This window comes from Frieseomelitta varia, unplaced genomic scaffold (genome assembly GCF_011392965.1).
Source record: "Frieseomelitta varia isolate USP_RPSP 00005682 unplaced genomic scaffold, Fvar_1.2 scaffold_522, whole genome shotgun sequence".
NCBI classification, from domain to species: domain Eukaryota; kingdom Metazoa; phylum Arthropoda; class Insecta; order Hymenoptera; family Apidae; genus Frieseomelitta; species Frieseomelitta varia.
In genome coordinates, this window is record NW_025110282.1 from 615604 (window position 1) to 640068 (window position 24465).

Here is a 24465-nt window from a genome sequence, read left to right on the forward strand (position 1 = left end):
ACATAATTACTTCATATGAAATCGTTCTTCTTTTTTTAATATATATCTATTTTAATGTTACCATGTACGCAATTCATTCATTCAATGTTACTTATTTTTAATATTTATGCATACTTCGTAATATTTGTTTTTAATATTTACCCTTATTTCAGGATACTTATTTCATAATATTTGTACAATTTTATCTTGAATGCGTTGAATCAAACTACGTCGAATGAAAGTGTATGGATTTGAAAGTATATGTACTTATATTTGTATCACGAATGATAAGGAAAATCGACTAATTTGTATTCATTAATAATACTCGTTGTCGATTAGCACAACAGTCGCGATGACAAATGGAAAAATCACAAGTAGAAAATTCGAGACATGTTTTAAGGATTTTAAATATTTTAGTAGGGATAAAAAGCATCTAAGTATTTTATTCGCAAACGAACAAAGTGGAAACATAATGTTTCATTACTAATTCTTAATTGGTACGATCGGATATTGGGTGGATATAAATTTAGGATTAGATCACTTAATTTTGGAACGTTCAATTAAATTTAATTTTATTTTTGGTCTCTATCACAGAAAATGCAGAATAAATTTCAATAATCAGTCACAAATACATCAGTTTTTAAATATTTAAAAAAAGGACATTTTATGGGTTGTAATTAATTTTTTGGTTGCAATTAGATTAATTCTAAAATATTACCAGTGTTTCTTACATTTATTTAAGAAATTGTATAAATAAGTCGAATATACGATCTTATGAAAATCTATTTATCATATGGTTTATTTAATTGTTGTATGTTTAATTTCTAATTATATTCATAATCATAGAAGAAGAAAAAGAATACATAAATGCAATTAGTATATATTATTGTAGTATTTAGTAATTAGTATATATTATTATAATATTTTTGGAGTTTTGGTTTTAAATTGCTTACAGCTTTCAGTAAATAAATACAAGAAACATGGCCATTCTTTTAGAATCATAACATCATCATAACATTAATAATAAATAAATCAGTAAAAAATGTATAAAATCCTCATTTTTTTTAAATATTTAAAATTTGGCAAATGTATATCGATTGTACATTTGATTGTACAAAATACAAAATTTCAGTAATCTATTTATTTATTACTTGTTGGTACTAGAGAATTGGAATTTATTTCATTTAGAAATAACTGTTACCGATATACTGATAAAATTATATTTTTATTATTCTAGATGTTATTAATAAGTGTATCTTTTTCTTATGAAAGATTAATTTTCTAATTTATTTTTAACAAGCATAACGTTTCTGCAATCAATAATTTTAGCGTATCGCGTCAATGATGATGATAATGAGTAAACTGCGGTGTGCAAGAACAATATTACACATGATAATATTAGTATAATACACACATAATACACACATTAGATAGAATAATATTAGTATAATATTTAGTAAATAGTACGTTTAGATTTCATTTTTTCAATTATGTTCATAAAAATATAAAAATACATTCGCAGTTTATGTTATTTTCTATTATAAATGGAATGGAGAAGGAACAATGAGGATCATTCTCTGCGACTGTATGATTAGGATTTCGATTTACCGAAGGAGTAATAAGCTCTTCGCACGAAACGTTTGTGTTCAATGAAACTTGTTTCGATTCCGTGTATCTAAACTTTCTAGAAGTAACTATTCTTGGTTACTTAGAATTCATCGTTTTAATTATCTACTGCTTTGTTTTGTATTGAAACAGAGTATGTTTCTATGCTAAATTAAATTCTATGCTATAATTAAATTTTTAAAATTTACAAAACTCTGTTATAGTTTCAATTCTCAAAATTAGTTGAATGTTTTACGCAAAGAAAAAAATCTAGACTAAATTATTTTACGTCTGAATTCGAAATTAAACTCTCGCTGACCATTCTAACATTCCAAAAATTTATTCTGTACAAACAAAAACTTTCAATATTTTGCATTGCAGATGGAGACATTTTTTTGGTCAATTTAAATGGTGTACGAAGTGATTTTTATTTTGCAAACAGAAAAAAACGGGAAAGAATAACTAAACAGAAGCTTTTAGTTTCGTAAATAAAGAAAAATGATCTTGACGATTGAATGTACGAAATATTTCAAAAATCTTGTTTTTGTTTTCTTTAAATCATAGTTGTTTGGAAAGAATATTTTCCATTATTTTCTTTTTCAGTAGGTGCAGAATATTTGATGAAAATTTTACATTTTCCTTGGAATGAATTATTGGTTTTGTGTTTTTAAAAGCATATTTTTCACTTTTCTAAATATCTTTTAGGATATCTATACTCGAATATACTCGACAGTTATATGTACTTTATATTTCCTTTTATTGGTATTATGAAGGGAATTAGAGCTAATAGTTTCGCAATAACAGCTCAATTATCTACAGTCATAGATTATTATTATAGCTAAATAATGTTTATTATACTTTCAAAATCAAAACTCTTTTTAATAGCTTTTCAGTAGCTCTCACTATGGAAATACAATTTTGTGATATTTTTTTCTTTTTCTAACAAATTTTACGGAGATAAACTTTAGGATACATAGGAATTACAGAACTACAGAAGCAAAAAATAGATTCTGAATCCAATCAAGTTTTCTAACATAAAACTATTCCAAATTCCAATAGTTACAGAGATGCAGAAACAATAATAAAAAGTTGGATTTATATTGAGAAGTATTTGTGTGAAAATGTTGAGCAATTTCTTCGAGAACTTTCAAGAGTTCGACAGAATGTGCAAGACGGGATTGCAATCACTCGGAAAGATTTTCAAGCTGAAAGATTAAAACACATTTCAAACTTCTCTTCTTCGAACGAACTACAAACAAAATCCTAAAATCAGAATTAAACTAAAATCTATGCGAACTTGAAGACAATTCTGCATTGCGTAAATGTTCCTCTTTCTAACAAGTTCCATCAATCTTCAAAGTTATACAACCATAAGTACAGTTGCTCACAAAAATATTTGAATACGTGTAGGAACTTTTTATCAATATATTATGCTTATTGTCATTAACACGGTAATCATGATTATTTAAAGCGAATGTAGAACTACATGTAGAAATAGGAGGTATCTGATACAAATATTTTGTAGAGATTACAAAAATATTTAAACAACCACAAATTGTTATATCAACAAGTCTTAATAGATTCAGTCTGGTCATTTATAAGACCTATTACGCACTTAAGATAGCCATTCGTGCTGCGTAATTTTCTTATTAAATATACATTCCTAATTAATATCTTGTAATTTTTACTTATGTACATTTTCAAATTGGTATTCGAATATTTTTGAGTAAAAGTCGCATGAAATTTCAAAAAGTTCACGCAACAATTTCCCTGACAATGAGATATTAGGTACTATCAATGTAATTGTCAGAGAATTCAATGTATATAGCTTTATATCATTATCACTTCCATGAATGCATAAAAGTCACGAAACACAGTACACTGTAAACAATTATTTCTACATTGTAAACAGTTAACATACACCACTGTTGTTTCTGGTGAAATATCGATCCTATCTTTGTTTTATTAAGTGTGCTAGCCACTTATAGACAGGAATGTATATGCACAGTACAAAGTTCGTTCGCTGATGAACGAGTTAAATGTCTCGCGAACTTGCGTCTCTTTCAACGAATTTTATCAATCCGCATATTCACAATGTATCAACACCCTCTATGTGAACGGTATTATGTACCACCCACAGTGTCTGCGTAGTCAGCATGCTCGACTCGGCAATGTTCGACTGCGCCACTCTGGTTTCCGCTCCCGTAAAAGAAGGACCGCGTGACGTCTCCTTCGTTCATTCACAACCACCTGCTCGACGAGGAAGCATCGAGTCTTTTGGTTTTACCTACCAGTTGCTGACCAATTCGAACGAAGAGGAACAGCTTGCAACAGCACAGCTTTCACGAGGGACAGGATGAAGAACAACGCGACTTCCGGTCTTCCGCTGTCGATCTGTGTATCCGTCTGCGCGCTAATGGTCCTGCTCTCTATCACTGACACAGCTTATGCTAAACGTGAGTAATTTTATACATTCTACTTTTTCTTTTCTTTTTTTTTTTTTTAGAAATTTTTTTATAAGGTATATTACATCGTCAATAAAGAACAGATATGAAACTTTTTTTGAAATTTTCGGGAGTTCACCGAAGATATTTATTTATATGAATGTTAATAATTTTTGAATTAAATGTTGAATGTTCTTCATCTCATTGGCATTATTACTTTCTGCTGTTGCCGATTCTAGGATTCTATAGTTTATGATTCTGTACTTGATTCTATAACTCTCTACAATGAGTAACAATAACTCCACACTTCTGTAATTCAACAATTTCGTAACTTTCTAATTTTATAATTCCATAATTCTGTAAATCAATATTTCTACAATTTTATAATTAATAGAGAGTTTTATAGAGAGTCTTCTCGATAAAATTCTAATTAATCTATTTCTATAAGAATTCATCAGATAGGTAAATTTCTAAAGATCTCAAATTTTGAAAGAAATGATTTCAATATTCTACTTTTCGAGCTTAGATATTATCAGCAATCAGATTTTATTATCTTTTACACTGATTACTGGCTTAAAACGGATTAAGCTTTATAGAATAAAATGCTCGCACACGAGCATGGTTCAGACAATCTCGTTTTTGTGATACAAGTAGTCAGCTATTATTAAAGAATAGAATTTTCTCCTTTTATAATCTTCCTTGAGAATTTGCATTATGCTGTGTCGTGGAAGGTCTGACGATTTTATGATTATAAAACGAGACACACCGCTTATTTCGGTGAATAGATTAATAGATAGAATAATTTGTTTATTAAATGAGATGTTTTGTAGTAAAAAATTCTGAGGGAAAAGTATGTGAGTTTAATGTCTTCACTGTACGATACTTATAAATTTTAAATTACTGATATTTACCACCTTGCTAATTGAAAATGTAATGTTTCTTTCATGAGAGTGGTTTTGAATGTATAATGCGAAGGAATATTAGAAGTTTAAAATTAATTTACCTGTACTTTATCTTTTTAATAATAGATTTAAAGCAACAGGATTGAAACTTTTTATATCTGCTTGACATAAAAATAGCACGTGTAACTTGGCAGAGGCATAAAATACAATTAAAATACTTAAATCAGAGACACAAATGACAGAGAAATTAAATCAAATAAAATTGAAGCTACAGTTAAGATATTACTTAAGATTTCTCAGATCAGTTAATCACTTTATAGCAAGTGCAGTAACACAATAGAAAAAGAAAAAGAAAGAATAAATTCTATCGTAAAAATGTGCAATAATACTTCAAAAGTATGGTATAACGTAAAAATTGAAGGTGAAACGTAATAACTTTAACGAAATATTACTTATTTTATTGCAACTATGGAAATTGCAGAAATCACGATTCTGCTCGAAATACTGATAGAAGTAACACTGTAATATTAAAAAACAAATGTTCTCGCAAAGTTTCAATAATATTTGAAAATCGAAATATGAGAATGAAGCATTATTTACTTTATTGAAAATGTAAAACAGATCTTGAATAATGATAAAAATATAAAAATGACAGATTCTCGAAAAATAATCATCTTCATTATCCTGATATCGACAGTAACTCCTGTTACACATACTATTACGTTTTTTCCATTCATTACGTTCTCTGCTAATTTTCATTCTCATATTTCCTGTTAATTTCCCACCTTTCTACCGATAGGTCACACACATCATAATTAAAGCTTGGCCAACATAATTCAATTTGTCCCGGTCGAGGCTTAATGAAAATCTCCCTACGAGCCAATGTTTCGTATCGTTGCGCGAGACGTAATCTTGACGCGACCGAGACCGTGTGTTTAACGAGCAGCAACTGACGAAGAAAGCAGGAAAAATAATCGTTTTATCATTCTGTAAAAGAACCGAAAGGTAAAAACGCGGCGAGGAGACCTAGTTGACTATTTTGTTGATTGAGAAAGTAAAGTGATTAGAACAAATGAAACATCATACAGAGAGACAGCTTGTATTCGGATTATGGCTGATCGTAAATTCATATGAGAACAACAAGTAATAATAACTCAGACGAATCACTTTTATTAGCAGGAAAATTCTGTTTTTTTTTTTTTTTTTTCAAAAAACGCCGTCTTTCTCTCCACGTATTAATAGTAGAAACAATAGCAATAGTGCTTTCCACTCGAAATTCATTTTGGTGCCAAGCTTGTCATTGATATGGACTCAAGATTACTAAAGAGTAATTTCATCACTATGTTTTGTGATCGAGAAGTTCTACAATAGTTCGTCTGAATCAAACACATTTATATTGACCTATTGGTTTCTTACACGCAATTTTCAAATTTTGAAACAGAACAGAAAGAACTAAGCTTAGAAATTTTTAATGCATAACAGACGTTGATACTTAGAGCGATAAACTAGCAAATATCTCGATTATATATAAACTAACAGGTCTCGAGTTTTTATAAGAAATAATTTTGTAATTGTTTTTTAATAAATAAACATGCACATGACTTTCACTTTACTTTATTATATTTATTATCACGTGATTATTCGAACTATTCAGCTCTCTCTATGTTGCATCTGTTCATAGTCATAGTTCATAGTTTCAACCTGATGACTGACTACACAGTTATAGCTATCGGTTAACTCACAGTGCACCAGCGCGCTTTGTCTGAATTTAGTTCGCATCGAGCAAGAGTCCTCTGGTATCTTTTATGTTCCGACATAGCAACACTACTCAAGTCGTCCAATTGTTATATTTAAACTTATTAAAGTTTATAGTTCGATAGTTAACTAAACCAATTAGTCAAGTGAATCTCTGGCGATCAGCCAGCAGTCTCTCTAGTTCTCACAATTAACCGAATAATCTTCTTACACCGAGGGATCTGAGCCGGGATCGCTGCGCTCTCGCCCCAATGGAGGAAATATGAATGTAGGCGCGTCGCAATTCCAAACAGGGATCATTTGATATTCGCTCTTTGTAGCTGGGAACTTTATTTAAGGGGAACTTTATTCTACGCCGCGGGAAAAACTGCAGCGTGCTCTATGTAAGAGCACTCGAATGAATAATTCCCGGCCGTTTCGTGCAACCTGAACTTAGATTAGTTTCATCGTGACGGCAAACGAAGATTATCCGCCCGCGATGTAATCCGAATGTTTGATTCTGATTGAACGATTGGAGGGATATTGGAAGGAAAATGTATGTAAATTTCTGATAAAAGGGGAGAGAATCGAAGCTGCGACTGTAAATAGTCAATTGTAGATCGTTCGATGTTTCTGGAAGATGTTCATGGTGTTTCAAACATGATTTCTATTAATAATGAATAATAGCGGATAATAATGGATTTTTGTGCACCTTTGTTTGTGAAATTTAAGGATGTAGAAACAATATTATAGGTAAAATTAGGTAAAATAATACGTTTTATTCTTTATTTTTTTCTGTGCTTTTGAAAGCGCAAAATGACACAGTCTATAGAGAAAGCAGAAATATTCGAAGTCGAGTATCTGTCACTCGATAAGTGAGGCAAACCTTTATTTAGACTCGCAAGTTTTTTCAGTTACATTTATAAAAATTTATAAAAATCTACAGTCTAGATTATGACATTTAGCGTGTATTAAACAAATTTCTATTTAAGTTCCGTCTTCTTAAATTACAATTTGTAGAATTGCAAAATTAAAACATTAGAAGGTATTGGTCTAATTTCTAAATAACGTAAAGAACATTATCAGCGAATTTCCTTCATTTTTGCCGATATTGGGAAGAAACTTTCATTTGATGCAACGAAAATACAATCGCTTGATTTGACCTTAACGTTCGGATTGCCCAATTAAATTATATGCGACGTGATAAGTCGACTGCAGATAGCGGGTTCGTGCGAGAGGATTGCGAAACAAATTGCAGTGGAAACTCATTTTTCTTGAAAATTTCTCCTTGATTTTTTGCTTTTTTTTTTTTTAATGTCTGAAAACATTTAAAACTGTTACTGAAATTATTCAAGAATAATGAAAGTTTCACTTCTGTCACAGTTTCGCGCGTGTAGCGCAAAAATCCTCGAGTGAACATTATTAGTATCTTGTGTTAAGTTTTATGTACCTACAAGAAACTTTAAAACGCAAAAGCAGAATACTCGTCATATTAAAAATATGCATCATATATAAAATATGGAAAATATAATGCTTTTCAAAATGTTTGTTTTTTACGTGAAATAATTTTCTAGTGAGGTTCTACTTTTCATGTTCTCAAAAATATGAAATTACACGAAAATCTGTACTCTTTTTTATTAAACTTCTTTTCGAGTTCATGCAATTCTATTGCAACAGATTTACAAAAGCTTCACTGCAAAAATTGTCGTCTAATTCAGTGAATCAGTTGCAGAAATGATTTGAGAACGTTCAGTCTTTACCATAATCTTTCGTAAAAGAAAACTTGTGCGAATGTCTATTCATAATCTTAAAATTCATCACTTTTATGCATCTATATAATTTTAAAATGCAGAACTGCACAGGATGCGACAAAGTTTGTAAAATATCAAAGGTGTAACGCTTTCTGCAATATTTGCTACGTAAAATAATTTTCTACCGAGAGTCTACGGTTACAATGTTACAATTCCATTACGACAGGATCGACAAACTGATTTATGGAAGCTACACTGAATTCATCATGCTTGAAATCAGGAAGTGTTTAATCCTGTTGCGATCTTTTAATCCACTCACAACCGATTTACATTTTTCTAACGTTAAAAATTATCTCAGGTTATAAAAAATACGAAAGAATTCTTACTTATATGTATAATTCGTCAGTTAAACTTTATGTTAAATATTTTTTTAAAATATTATGAATCCTTTTTGTTTGCTAAACCAAGTGTAAGATCGTAATATAAAAATTTGTAGATTGTAGTAATAATCAAAGTTCGACCATTGACTCTTTTTGGTGACTTTCGATTCAATAATATTTTTTTAATAGTAACAAACATCTTTTGTTTGAAGAATGTAAAAGAAAATTTATTGATACACATATATGTTTAAATTCTTTTTAAGGCTTACATTTCGCTTACTGAAATCAGATTAAAATATAAACATACACGGTTAATTTGTCACAATTTTTTTGCATAACACGAAAAGTTCAGTATTAAACTTTTACGTATTCATATTTTCCTTCGGCTAGAACGTTACGACTCCGTTGCGACAGAACCATGAACAAATTGATTTATAAGAATTGCATTAGTTCCATCATTGGTTACAGAAATTAAATCAAAGTTATATTTAATTTATTAGAGCTTGCTTGCTTCGCAAATATTATTAAAAATTCTACAATTCTTTTATTCAACTATAATGTTGCTACAGAATCATCAGAATTTATAAAAATCACTGGAAAACCAGAGAATCGCGGAAATTATTTAAAAGCAACGAAATTTATATTTTATCAGTTGACAGTCTTGCGTCAATAGTGTAAACAAATTTTAGCAAATGTTATTAAATTCCCTTTAGTATACTACACATTACAATTCGACAGAATCACGATAATTTCGAGAGTAAATTGACTTGTGAAAGCTACAGTACAGTTACACTTGCGTCTTTAGCGAATTTTCCCTCGAAATATGTAATATATAATTCCCTTTTGACTTTTTCTTTTCAATTACTCAGTTTTTTAATCCAGTACTAATATCATGACATAATGAAGACGAATTCAACAATATCGCTGAATTATTCACTAATTAGTCAATATCATGATAATGAAGACGAATTCAACGATATTTTTGATTCTTCATTCGTCGTCTCATAAATCGTGCTAGCTTCAGTTTGAACTTACGTAAAAATTGACGCGAGAGCGAATGGTGCAGTTTCACATTATGGTGTTCGCGCGGTAATTGGATTTGTTTATATTTGTTGATACTTCCTGTTGCTAATTAATCGTGGATTCCCTTCGATCAACTCAGTTCTCCGTTTTAAGTGAATCGCAGCTAATGATCACTTTGATCGACGTGATGCGAAACGGACGCAGGGAAACTCGATATTTCTCGTTTCACCGTGAATAAAACGACTCCTTTTTTACCAAAACGTTCGCCTCCTTGGGATAATTATGGCGGATAATTATGTCGCGATTAAATAAGAATCACGTAGACGAAGCGCCGAGTTTATAAATAGATTGACAAATACATTTTTACGCAAAACTATATTTCTGAGGATGTAATTAAAAGGGCAGGATCTTAGGTGGAAGATCCTTGTATTATGTACTTTGTATATTTTGTATCTTGCAAGCAAAAATTCGCAGTATACTTATAAAAAAAGAATGTAGGAAATATATAAGGAAATTTGATCACTTTTGTTGAAGAGTACTTGCTTGCTGTATCATAGTTTGTTGAAAAACTTGTGATTTTTAATGATAGAATAAGTCAGAGTTGCTTGCGAACTTTAAAGCGATCGAATATTGCTAGTTTCTTGTTCTTGATTATGCTTCCTTCTTTTTCTTTCCTTTGTCTTTTAGAAACTTGCGGCAAAGTTATCATCCTTGGTCGAGATAATAAAGAACGTTTCGCTAAATGGATTTTTAGATTTTCACTTTGCGTAAAATGGCAACGTGAGAAATTAAAATTTAATGAGATTTTTTTAGTCGTTCCGTTTGTGAGTATTTTTTAAATACATTAACAAGGGAAAAGAGGGAGAGAGAGAGGCTACACATTGCTGGCAAAAAAAAAAAAAAAAAATTTGCTGCATCTTGAAAACCTAAGTTAAATAGTTAAATAATTAACATAAACCTATTTATTTTTTAACTAAATTTTAATCAACTTTTTCTCATAATAATTCAAAAAACATTTGTGCAATTTTTTCTGTTTTTTAATAAATAAAATAAATTAAATAACTTACATTTCTATCAAGTGTAAACTTTGATTTATTATTTTAATAGAACAAGAAAAGAGAGAGAGAGAGAAAGAGAGAGAATTGCATTTTAACAAAATCTTTGCTTTAGAAATTTTGCATTTTTACCTCGCGCGAGAATTTCGTTTCGCGCGCATTTGAAAATTTTGTTTAATTAAACATCAGAAAGTGATAAGTGATCATCGTTACTTTTTTAACGGCGTTGTCGGATCGATTGCACGAATTCATGGTAAATTGTTTTTTTGGTATGCGGAACGTGATATGCAGAATTAAACGATCGATTCTCCATTATTGTACAAAATCCCCCTGGGGTTGTTACGGGTTTTTGCTCTAACGACATAACTACTAGATCGCTCATTATTCTCTTTTAATAGCAAGACCGTCTGAATTGTCATTTTCAAAGTTTCTTTTACTATTGTGTAGGTGTAATTAGCGTAATATTAAAATATGATGACATATGTAGATGAAGTGAATGATAACAATTTTCGATAACATATATTTTAATGTAAACTTTTCATTTATAAACAATTACAGATATTAAGTTTTTGTTAAATAAATATTAATAAATGTTAGTTATAAATATAATTGTAACAATTAACTACAAACATTCATTTGTTCTAATTAACTGAAAATCCGTCGTAAAATTGCACAATCGAGGCGAACACAGCCATTTTAATATCTTAAAACAAAAAAAAAAAAAAAAAGAAAAAAAAAAAAGAATGAACTCGCGTCACTTTAAAAGTAAATGGTTCATGCATATATTTGTGTATGACATATATAGGGTGTTTCGCCTGATTTTGATTTACGTCGTTATTATTATTCGCAGTAGAAAATGTTTTAGAAAGAAAATTGAATGGTTTCGAGAGAGGCATACTTTCATAGATTTCTCGCATAAAAATTACGTGAATGTTAATTTCGCTTTCTTAAAAATCGAATTGTGTATTTTTTAATACATCAATCGACGCAGCTTGATATTCTGTATAAAAAAAAAGAGAGATATTGATTCATATATGTGTTGAAAAATTATTGATTTAGGAAAGATATTATATTTATACGTATTATAATTTTAATTTTAATTTGAAATGTCACGTGAAAGACAAAAAAAAAAAAGGGAATCTGCACATCACTTTGAACGTTTGAATGTTTATGTAAATATGTGTATATAAAATACGATAATGTAATAACAAATAGGTAAATCAAGGTTTAAATAGATACTTCCAAATTCACATAACATCGTAGAAAGTTAGAACGCGATACCATAAAATTTCTAAACAGATTAACAGGGAGTTGAATCGGTTGTTAAGTTATAAATAATATAAAATACGCAACGTTTATTTGTTTCACAAAGGTATATTGTAGAAAATGAGTACGATATTGTAAATCGAGTTGATTCATGCTTTATTCATACGATTGTTTGAAAATTATAAAATTAATAAACATATAGGAGGATATATACGATACGAGTGGGAGCAGATAAATTGTTTTATCATGAAGATATGTAAATTACATGGTGATATCAATTTGGAACTTTTATTCCCTATAGTATTCCCTTATTCCCTATAGTACAAATCAATTGTTAAATCTAAAAATTGTTTATTTAATTGCCGATGAATTTCAAATAGATTTTTTCAGAATAAATCAATGGAAAATGAATATAGTTTAAGACTTTAAATTTTACTTATTTATTTAGTACTAACAGAACAAAGTTTTTTTAACAGTTTTTTAACAGTTTCACATTTTTACGATACTTTTTTTCATCGCACAATGAGTTACATGTAATTTCGCACAATTGTCATAAAATGTTTTCCCATTTTGCTTTAGACAGTACTACAATCCGTTCGCAAATTCAATTTCTAAAACTTTTCTAAAAGTTTCTTTCGAAGTTCCGCTCAAACATCATTTCACTTTCGGACAGTAACAAACCTAACGCAAGTTTCTCTTTTTTATTAACTGTCTTTTTAAAAGAAACGTCTTTCATATAGAAGTCTTCTCTTTCATCTTGTAGAATAAGAATCTGCAAAAAAAAAAAAAAGAAGAGAAAAAAACTATGCATTTTATAATGTGCATTGAGAAAAGAAAGTTTCTAAACACCTAACTAGCAAGAAATAAATATAAAAAATTAATATTTTCCCGCCTCGAAAATCCCGCCTGAAATTTTCGTGTCTGATATTTTTCAATGCGTAGTTTTTCAGGTACTTTTATATTTTTTATATTTATTTGTACTTGAAATTTCCAGATGAACACCCGATATATAGCTGAAACGTTGAAAATTGAAATTGACTTGTGACAGTTGCGCATACTGTGAGCGCGTATTGTGTCCATACCGTACAGCATTTTATTTATTTAACTTTTTGCTTAATATTTTACAAATACGTGAAAGACGTTGCTGTTGTTGTAGCTGTTGTTATATCGTTCGATTCTGCGATTAAATTCTATCGAACTGGAATTTATCGTATTGAAGTTTATGTGTATTTTACAAAAGCAATGGATGAAGTTCTGCAGCGATTTGTTTAGCCTGATCGTTTTAAATTGCCGGTAAAAGTGTATTAAAAAGTTGCAGAAATAAAATTTGCGCGGTGTCGAGGGAGATAGGTATATGTGTAATACGCTAACTAGTTTCTTGCAACTTTTTGTATTATTACCGAGAGACGTGAAAGTTGGTTTAGTTACTTAACATTAGAACTACCAAACTGGTCAAACTGATCAATTTATAATATTCTTATGGAAATTTTATATATTACATCGGCAAATGTAATAATAGATAATATAATATTATTAAATGACAAACATAAAAATAATTAAAGTGTGCAAATATAACTTTTGCTTTTATGGTTATTTTTGTACTTAAGTCCTACATAATTGTTTACCTTTATAATAGTTAAGCAGATCTAAATATAATTGTTATTATGATTATTAACGTGAGCCGGTGATAAACATGTTATATATTTCAAACGTTCAAAGTACCTGTTTGTATTATAAATAGAAATAATATTGCAATAATAAACCTGACTAAATTAGTTTCGAATAAATTAAATTATACTTTACATTACTCTGAATAACGGGACTTTTAATGAAGTAATTGCACTTCTAAAGAAACAAAAAATCATTAACGAGGAAGAATGTATTTTAGTTATATTAGTATTTAGTTATATTTCCATTAGAGTTTGCAAACGAGTTTCAGCAGATATTTTGTTAAAGGTAGCATTTTACGTTTTACGAAGAATGCGCAGAATTAGGAATTAATTGTTAACAATTTTATTGGCTTCGTATCATCTTTTATTCAATCGTTAACCAACTAATTGTGATTATAATTAATATCACATGTGATACCACAATATTTGGATTGAATTAAATTATATACATGATTGAATTAAATTAAATCGTAGTGATTAACTCGTAAATTCAAGTTCGAAACTTTGTCTATCATTAATTCTGGATGTATAACTTGAAAAAGAATTATGCATTTAAGAACTATCCTTATTACCAGACTGGGGATTTTTATATATGTATGTAGAGTCACATTTTTATAAATATAATTTATAGAAAATGAAAAATTTTTTTAAAAAATTCTTTCGATTATTACATAGAATATTGCATTCCATGTTATGTGCATTCTGTGCATTCTTGCACCGTTAGTTTTCTCACAAGTGCACAGTTTACTTATCACGCAAAATGAATAGCACAAGTGAAAAGCAAATGTTCGCGAAATCGAGACATTTTGTGTTTTTTTCTTTAAATATCAAATACAGGAATATTTGATGGAAATTGTAGAAAAAATTCTACCTCCTTACGCGAGATCCCATTTATTACCTTTAATCGTCTTACTGCGGTTCCATTCAATCTAAATCTTATTACCCACGATAATTCGATGTATGGAAAATATGATGTAAGGATTTTACTTATCAAGAACTCGGAAGTATCTTGTGCCACTTCTATAACGGCTTATAATATGATGTATCGGCTTATAATACATATCCATGTACTGTAATCTAGTCTTTTACCGCACTCGTACGCTTTGGCAAGTATCAATGTCTGATTAACTATGAGTTGCGAAGGAACTATTTTTTGAATTTTCGAATTTTTCTTCCATATAAAATATTTGTAAGTAAATATCATAAATATTATGGTAGTGAATATTATGTAAACCTTTTAGTATTTTGTATGGTTAATTCATTAAAACTGAATTAATAGAATATTTTTATTTAATTTTTATTTATTTATAACAAATTCAAAAAAATTGCAAGGATGCAACGTGATGTGCAAAAATATGCAAAATGTAATAAGCATTTATTATAATATTTGACAAATGAAAAAAGAGTTACCATTTGTCATTTTAATTTTATTTTATTTTAGCTAAATTCATAAACGTAATAAAAATTCATAATATGACGACTATACTAGATAATATTTTGCAAGTTAGTGTAAAAATTAATTAGTAGTAATTTGTTGCAGTGTTTAATGGATGAAACAAATTTCTATTTCTATTCTATTTTTAACGAAATTTATAAGGCAAAAATTTGTAAACACAAAAATTAATTAAACTAAATAACAAATAGTCTGTATTATATTAAGTAATCTTTCAAAAGATTGCTCTCTGCAAAGATTGATTAGCAGTAGAAATAAATATTTAGAAGATGAAATAAATTTCTATTTAGATCCCGTTATCTCTAGCTGGATAAACTTTAATAAAAATATAAAAGCGCATAAAGATTAAACAATGTTTTACGAGTTAGCACGAAGATTGATTAGTAAGGAGAAGCTTCTATAAAAGTTTCCACGAAATATGAGTATCGAGTGGTATTTCACTCTAATGAGTTAATTTTACTTCGCTTATTCACGTAAAGCACATTACGTAACGCGATTTTTACAAATGAAAAATTCGTCGTTAATTAATTACATGCCCCGGTAATTTTAGGTAGATAACTCTTTGGAACGATCGATCAGGCACATCATTTCGTAACGCTTCAATAAAAAATGAAAGGATAAATAGTTTAAAATTTTTAAAGGACACGAACGAGATTGCAATTGGATAATTTCAGTCGATTGAATGACAACTTAAAATTTGTTAAATTTCCTACTTTTAAGTTTCTTAAACGTCTCTTGGTTCGTTCTTTTTTCTTTGACACAATATCGTTCCCCGTACGTTTCATAAATTACTCTGCGTGTTTCGGTAATGGCTTCTTCTCCATAAAAGTAACGCAACATGCAGTGACGTTACTTTTTTTCACCTTGTTATAAATAAACGGCGGATTTTTATGCAGATTAGCATTTCGATGGCTAGAAGATTGTTTCACATATCGGTGGTCCAATTTTTCGACCACTTTCCAGTGATGAAGATCTTGCACTTTGAAATTTTCTATAAATGCATACAAACCAGCATTCTGGTGATAAAACACGAAATTGCGAAATATTGTACATCGTGCGGACCTGCACCAGTCGTATTTCTTCCTGTCAAAACAGAAACGCAATAAATGAACATCATTGCAAAGTCATAAATCCCGCCAACTTATTTATACAGTTTCGAAGTTTAGCGCAAAAGTTTCGAAACAAATATCATGCTCGTTTCAAAATTGAAAGAAATTAAACAGCATTTTATAATATATTTATAATAGCCCGGTATTTTCAAATCGAGCAAACAAAAAGATTAAAACATTAGTGATATCTGTTTCCAAACTGAAAGAAAGCAAATAATCCTTTATTATGACGAAGAATAAAAATTTGCCATGTGTGATATACGTTACGAATAGACTGCGGATTTTTATGCATTTTTCAACAAACGTGGCTGAGGAAATGTAATTTAAATTAAAATTTATTTTATCCAGTACGTGTCACATTAAACTTACCCTACCCTTTAGGTATTTCGTATACATTATTTTATTTAAAACTATCCAAATAATATTCTATTTCCTTTACATATTATGCACGTATATTTTTTTTTAATTATTATTACGTGAATTTTTATTTATTTCCACGTCTTTCAACTGAATGTGCAAAAATGTGTGTCATTTAACTTTAAGCTACATGCTATATTTTTATAAGTAAGCTGTATTTTTTAATAAAATTATAAAAATATAGAGACGTTTCGTTTGTTGGTGTGAAGAAGCTGTCTTTCTCATTACTTCGTGAAACTTGTTATCGCCTGAACGTCTGATTCATTAACAAACCGCTTTTGTTACTAGTTCTTGGGAAACTAACGTGAAACCATTGTAATCAGCTACGTACTGTACGTGCACTACGATTCAACTTCATCCTTCATTATCCTTTGCCTTTAATTGGGTGAACATTACGTCTCTTCGTAATTAGGGTCGTAAGAACCGATTCAATTTTTCCAGTGATCGGGATTATCAGTGGGATCGTATCGACTGTTACGTAATTCTAATAAAACTATTTGTAAAGAAATCGACATTTGGCTTCATTTCAAAGCATGAAGCCTCTACTTTGACCACGTTCGTTCTTTTTCTCTTTCTAAAGATGTTTCTACATCAACAGGTGGAGAAGATTTTACTTTTGTTCTTGAAAGTAATAAAAATTCAAACGTTTCTAAATTCACTGAAGCTCTCGAAGATCGATGTCTTCCTTTTACAACAGATTTGTTAATAATTACTTTGCGGTTTCTTTTCGACCGTTTTATCGAATTAGGATTAAACGATCAAAATTCGAAGAGTCCTAATTCATTTCGCCGTGGGTAAAATATTAAGTTTTACTTCATTTTTAATAATAAAAATATATAATGAAAAAATGGTACGAAATATTGCATTTTCTGTACTGAACACAGAAAGCAATATATTTGGATATTTTGTACGTTTCATATTATGTGCAATTTTATGAATATATAAAAATTCGTAATCCAAATTTGATAACAAATTTGAATAATGTAATTTCAATGAAAGAACTGATAAATAAATTGACGTTTAATCGATTGTATTTAATGTGGATGTGGAATATCGAGTTTCTGTGATAAAGTGAGGTTTTTTGACGAATTTCTTAATCTACAAAAATTAATTAATGTAATTTCCATAAAACCACTCATAAAGAAATCGACGTTTAATCGATACGTTTGAGTATAAAATATCAACCTTCAATGACAAATTGCACTTTATTCTTTCGTAATTTTGCAAATCTATAGGAATTATTAATATGACAAATGTGATTTTAGTAAAACCGCTCATAAATAAATTGAGATTTGAATGATGCATTTACCAAGATTTGAATGATTTACGTACCAAATCTCTGTGATAAAATTAAATTGATGCACTTCATTCTTCATGAATGTCCATAAAAATAATGTGCTTGAACGACGTAATTTCAATTGAAGCATTCGTAAATAAATCAGGATTCAGTTGGTAGATTTATTTAAATGTAAAATATCAGGTTTCTGCGACAAAATGCAAAGTGATTCATTTTTTACGAATCTCTTAATTTACAAAGATTACCAATGTATTTAAATAATATAATTCCAGTGGAACCGTCCACCTCGACTATCAATCGATACATTTAAGCATGGAATATCGAGTTTTCAGTGACGAAGTTAAGCTGATAGACTTTTTACGGCTTTCGTAATGTAACAAGAGTTATTAATGCATTTGAGTTGTAAATGTATTAAATGTGCAGAATGTAAATTATTGGAAGAAACAATTTGATTTTTAACTAAAGATTCTTCAAGATTTTCTTCTTTTAGATACGTACGAAAATTTGAAAATTAAAAATTCGGAGAATCATTCTCTTCTCGAGCAATCATTATTATTAAATGATCCAAAAACGTAACTTCCCAAACAAAATCGATAAATACATCACAAGTTTATCTAAAAATGACACCGAATTAATTTTTACAAGTACTTGTAAATAAATCGAGTTTCAATCGAGTTTAATATCAAGTTTCCGCGACAAATTTAACCCGATGAGTTTCCACGAATTTCTGAATTTATAAAAATGATTAATGTACGATTCTGTACAATGTAATTAACATCTACATCTACAGTAAAATATTTAAATATTTAATACGAGTGGATGTTACATCGTATAAATAATAATTTGTGTGATAAAACATTATTCGATAGGATCGATGAGCTGTCGTTAATATATTAATAGAATGAAATATGTATATAATAGGAAAATTGTAATAATTCAGAGTCTGTTATACGACGGCTTCAAAAACAAGTGATGTATATCGATAATACCCGCGCGTTGGGTTTATTGCCAAGTTCTATTCCGTCGAAACGCTATTATTTATATTAAATATATAAATATCTTTTTGCGGATTAAATTTGTAATTCGCAAGCAATTAATTAAAAGGTTAATTTAAATATTTTTATAGATAGAAACCAAATCTGACTTACGTCGATTTGAACTCAAATCATGTAAGATTTTAAAAGTCGAACAGACTTAAAATTATTAAACTTCTACATTTAAAATTTATCTTAATTCAACATCGAGGTCGCAATCATTTTTTTCTATAAGATCTATGAAAAAAATATAACGCTGTTATCCCTAAGGTAATTTAATCGAGTAATAATAAATTAAAAATCAAAATATTTTCTTAAATTAAAGTTTTTATTAATTAAAATTTATTAAATTTAATAATTCTCTCAATTAAATATTAAATTAAATTTTATATTAATTATAAAATTAAATTAATATAAAATTCTATAGGGTCTTGTCGTCCCATAAAAAAATTTTAACATTTTTATTAAAATTTTAAATTCATAAAATAAATATGAGACATTTGAAAAGTACGAAACACGTAGACACGTATAATAAGATAAAGTATAAATTGAATTAAATAAAATCCCAAGTGTAATAATTAACGCGAATTTTGTCTTATTTACATTTATAGGTAGATGATGGATTGTTCTTCTTGACAATTACTACGAGGAAAAAGATCAATTATTATTAATTATTTTTTTATATTAATATAAAACATAATAAATAAATTTTTTCTTTCTACTAAGATACAAGTATAATAGATCTTTTCTTAATTACGTAATTGCTACGAAAAAAATTAATCAATAAGTATAATTCTTTTTTTAATATAAACATAACTGATTTTTGTGAAATAATAGATACGAAGAAGATTAATTATCTATAAACTAATTTTCTGTTTTAATATAAAAGGGATCAGTAAATGTATACAAAAATGAACGAAACTAACGTTAAAAATTCTTATTTTCCATCGCTTAAAGTTCAAAGCGGTCTTAAATCCGTAAAGTACTTGTAAATATATCAAAGAATCAACCATTCAAGAAACAAAGAAAAGATTAAATCGTTCAACAGAATAATTTTCTATATACCTGAATCAGCAAGAAAAATCACCTACTGTTTCGAGGAAACTAAACGATTTGGAATGAGCTGTGCAGTAGACGTAGAAAGTGTACTTGACCTGTTATATAACTTCCTGAAAAAGATCCATCTTGTCTCATTTAAAACTCGATTGCGAGTTCGTTTCTTTCAAAGATGTCCTTTACATTATTTTAAAAAGGACAAGTAAAGGTAACTTTTTCTCTCGGGAGAAGTTTGCAAATTAGATTGAAAAAATTGCTTCTTAATTAAATCCACCATGATCTTAAAGATCGAATCGATCCTCTCTCGATCCCTTAAAGTTCTTTTTCTTCAGGTAAGGTTATTCTTTTTCACTATGTAGTCACCAGAGTTTAATATGTCGGCATCGAGCACTTCCTACGTCCACTGTAAAAACAAAATGCAAGAAACAACCAACGATTATTTACTCAAGTGGTCGAGTATCAATCTCGAACAGCAAGGCAATCTCGCGATGAAGCAGAAGAAGAGATCGTTCCTACGAACTTCCAAGAAGTTGGAAAATTCTGGTGAAATCGGGGAAACAATAAAATCCACTCTCGTTGTGCAATGAACGAAAACAATTGTTAGACGTCTATTATTAGACGAGTACATACTTCGCGCCCGCGTTGCGTGTTCGTTACTATCGTTATTCAGAAACGCGATACTGTTCACGCTGATTATGAGCACGTTCGATCGTCAGATTAATGAACAGTCGCGTTGCGTTTTATGAATGACCTTGCGGTTGTGTAAGACGAGTTTTTTAATGTATGAATCTCACTTGTTGCTTATATGAAAGTAGAACCTTTGATATTTAAATTGACAGGGGGACAAATATAATAGAACAGTCGCTTCTTTTAATATTAAACTGCCTGTTTAAGAGTTGCTACGTATATTTTAAATGTCGAATCAATTAACTTTTTTAAGGACTTGTAAATATTCTGCTGCATATATCTAAAAATATAATAATATAATAATAATATTAATATATTATATAATAATATTATATATTATATAATAATATAATAATAATATAATAATAATATATTATAATTAAATAATATTAAATATTTAATTATATAATAATAATATATTATATAATAATATAATAATAATATAATATATATCTAAAAATATAATAATAATATAATATATATCTAAAAATATAATAATAATATAATAATATAAAAATATCCAAAGTAGAGTATGTATTATAAAATATTTACCATATGAGACTTAAATTCCTATTTAAGTTTCTTTAGTTATTTAGTCATTTCATTAGCTATATTTATAGAAATATAATAAAATACAATAAAATCCGTAGTCTACTAATTACTAACTTTTTGTTTTTAGGATCAAATTCTGATTCTTTTATCTTATCCTCTTGTATATTCGTTATTTTAACGATGCAAACAATTATCTTAGGGCAAGGTTATTTCATTTCAAAAAGAATTTCATCATTTCTTAGTTACTTATCTTCAAGTTTTCAAGATCATCGCATTTTTAATTCTGACGGTACATTTTTCTTTCCATATTGTTGCAGTCGAAAAGGAAACGATTCAAACATGTATGATGATTATCCATCTTTGGACGAGATATCATTTCAATACTTCTTGTAAAATAAACGTACGAAACAGAAAACAGAAAACAGAAAATTTTCGGTTAATCATTTTTCTAGAAATTAGCATGATTTGTTTTGCATCCATCGCTATTTAAGAACTCGAAAAAAAAGAACAATTTTATTGAAGAAAATGATAAACCGCAATATTTGTCGTTTGAAACTAAATAACATTGTCCCGGCATACTGTTCGGTATCGGCAAAAATAACAAGCGAGATAAAAGAAACCTCCTTTATGTTCTATAATTCAAAATACGGAACAACAGACAATACCATGTTGCAATTTTTACAAAAATTAATTAAAACTTTTTAGCGTAAATTATTTTCTTCGTTTTTCGGGACCATTTTGTTTACCTTTCTTGCATCTGATAGAATCCAAAGCACGAATTAATACACTCTTTTCTCTGTTTCTCTTACATTTTCCAAGACTATCGTGCTTCCACTACTAAACTAAAATTCAATTTGGTTCATTCGTATAATTGTATAATTTAGTATTAATTATTCGCTCTCTGTTTCCCATATTTAATTTAGTTTGGTGCTTTTGTGAATACTGTTAACTTATTTCACTTATTTTTTCGTTCTGTTCCCTGCGATTTGAATAAGAGTTCTCTGCAATTTGTATCAAAAGATTTTCATTGTGCATAAACAAATAAAATGAAGTTTCGCCTCAGTTTTTACAAAATAATTGGTTTCTTTATGAAAATTACTTTCTTTGTACAGCATACAACATTTAACATTTGGTTAAATTATTTTTGACAAGGAAATTCGTTCTGAAATTGCTTCTCGATTAATATATCGCTGAGCCATTACTAACCACGGCAAATTTAAAGTTAAATTAAATTAAAATTAAAATTTGGAAATTATTAATTCAATTAAATCTTATTACCAATTTCTGTTGCAGTGAACGTGATATACAAAATAAAATCAAGTCGAATCAGATCAAACCATAAATTAATATAGTACCACGATCCAATGATAATATCCTCTATGAAATTTCGTAAAATTGACGTTTCTTCTTGAATTATTGAAAGTTTTGTCCTATCCTGGTAAACAAGCGTGCATGATATCTCGGTATCTCGTTGCGTTGTGCGATCGATATCACGCCGCAAGATATCTCGTCTGTAATTGCGAAGATTATATATATTGTACAAAAGTGACCAAGTTTTAAACTACCATAATTTCATAGAAATTTCATAAAATTCAGTTGGTCTCATTTCGAAGTATGAAGCCTCCACTTCGGTTAGCCTGGGTTAATTTCTTTCAAAGATGTTTTTATATCAGCAAGGATACTTTTCTTCCCGAGAATTGTCAAAATTCAATTTCATCTTCAAATTGTCGAGATTCAAATTGATCTTTTAATTTAAAAGAAATTTTTTCAATAATCTACTCTATGGTAAGATAGAAGATCGAAGACTTCTACGATCTAATGTGTTTCTACTTTAAAAGAATCTTTAATTCTTCAAGCTTGATTCTTCGAATATTTCGCACATTATGCGCATGAAACGTTGCATCGTTTCGGTATATGAAATCGTTCGGAAATGAAAAAGAAAAAAAATTGGATAAAGTGCAAGATATTCATGGTTACGTCGCGCTTTAAAGAGAGAGGCATACTCGCAGATTTCCATCGAGACGAATCGGCTTTTATTAAATCACTCGATCCCCAGGAATAATGTCGTTTCTACCTACAACGAGGTCGCCGATTCGCTCCTCCTTCGCTGTCGCTTTTCAAGAACGATCTTCCATCTTCGATTTCCATCTTAACTGCGGTTGACACTGCGACTCCCGCGAGGCAAAGATCACTTTGAAAATTCAGCGGGCGTCGCGCAAATACTCTGCATTGTTATTCCAAACAATATTATCGTTTCGACAGTTTCCAATTATTTTTGGAAACAAGGGACGAACGTCGCTTCGCAAAGAACGCGCCCCTAAGCCGATGAATCCTGTTGCTTGTGTAATTTTTAAAAAATGTGGTGCGTGTGGAGCGTCGTTTCTTCGAAGTTTGAATTTGTAAATTATCAATCAATTCGACATGAAAATTTTCTCAAACGAGGAATTATTTATGTTAAGTACAAAAGTCACTTTGTTATTGATTATTAAACGAAGAATAAAAGTACAAGAAGAACTTGTAATAGAAGAATTTTCTATTAAAATGTGATCGAATAGAAACGATAAAATGTATCATATTTAATATTCATTGTATCGTAAATTCCAGAACATATTTGATAATAGAAAAAAATCTTTTTTTCTCTGTGTGATTGTGATTCACACCTTGAATGTTTCAACGTCTGAGAAACAGATACGTAATAGATTAAATAAACATTAAATAAACATTAAACAAATGTATTTGAGGTAGAAATTCAATCGTGCAGCTTCCACATTGAAGTATACCTTGCTTTATTTTAATGTCAGGTGGCGAACCTTTCATTTAGCATACAATAGAAAATGATAACAATTTTTGAAAGGTCATTTTAAAGGTGAGATTTCCATAACAAACGTAGGAGAAAATTGTTCGAAACCTCGTGGATTCGTTTGAATTTGTTGAAAAATTTTTAAAGAGGAAAAAAAAGCAACTCCATTTCCTTACCCCGTGTATCGACAATTTTTGATCCTTTGATCTCCGCCATGAATCATTTTCAACAAAAGAGCGGGCTTTTATTTG

The 24465-nt window shown here is 29.2% G+C and overlaps 1 protein-coding gene and 1 long non-coding RNA gene across 3 annotated transcripts in view; both read left to right on the forward strand.

Annotated features, from left to right (window-relative positions):
* Positions 1–24465, forward strand: part of LOC122533368 — a 37538-nt gene that overhangs the window by 869 nt on the left and 12204 nt on the right. The window contains exons 2-3 of one of the 2 annotated variants that reach the window (XM_043663002.1): positions 153–222; positions 3725–4040. In XM_043663002.1, the coding sequence (XP_043518937.1) occupies positions 3941–4040 (100 nt within the window). In that variant the 5' untranslated portion in view covers positions 153–222; positions 3725–3940. The remainder of the gene's footprint in view (positions 1–152; positions 223–3724; positions 4041–24465) is intronic. The other variant, XM_043663003.1, reaches the window with a different exon arrangement.
* Positions 12778–19497, forward strand: LOC122533370. The gene is made up of 2 exons (XR_006307695.1): positions 12778–12811; positions 19190–19497. It is a non-coding gene; the product is annotated as an uncharacterized LOC122533370 (long non-coding RNA).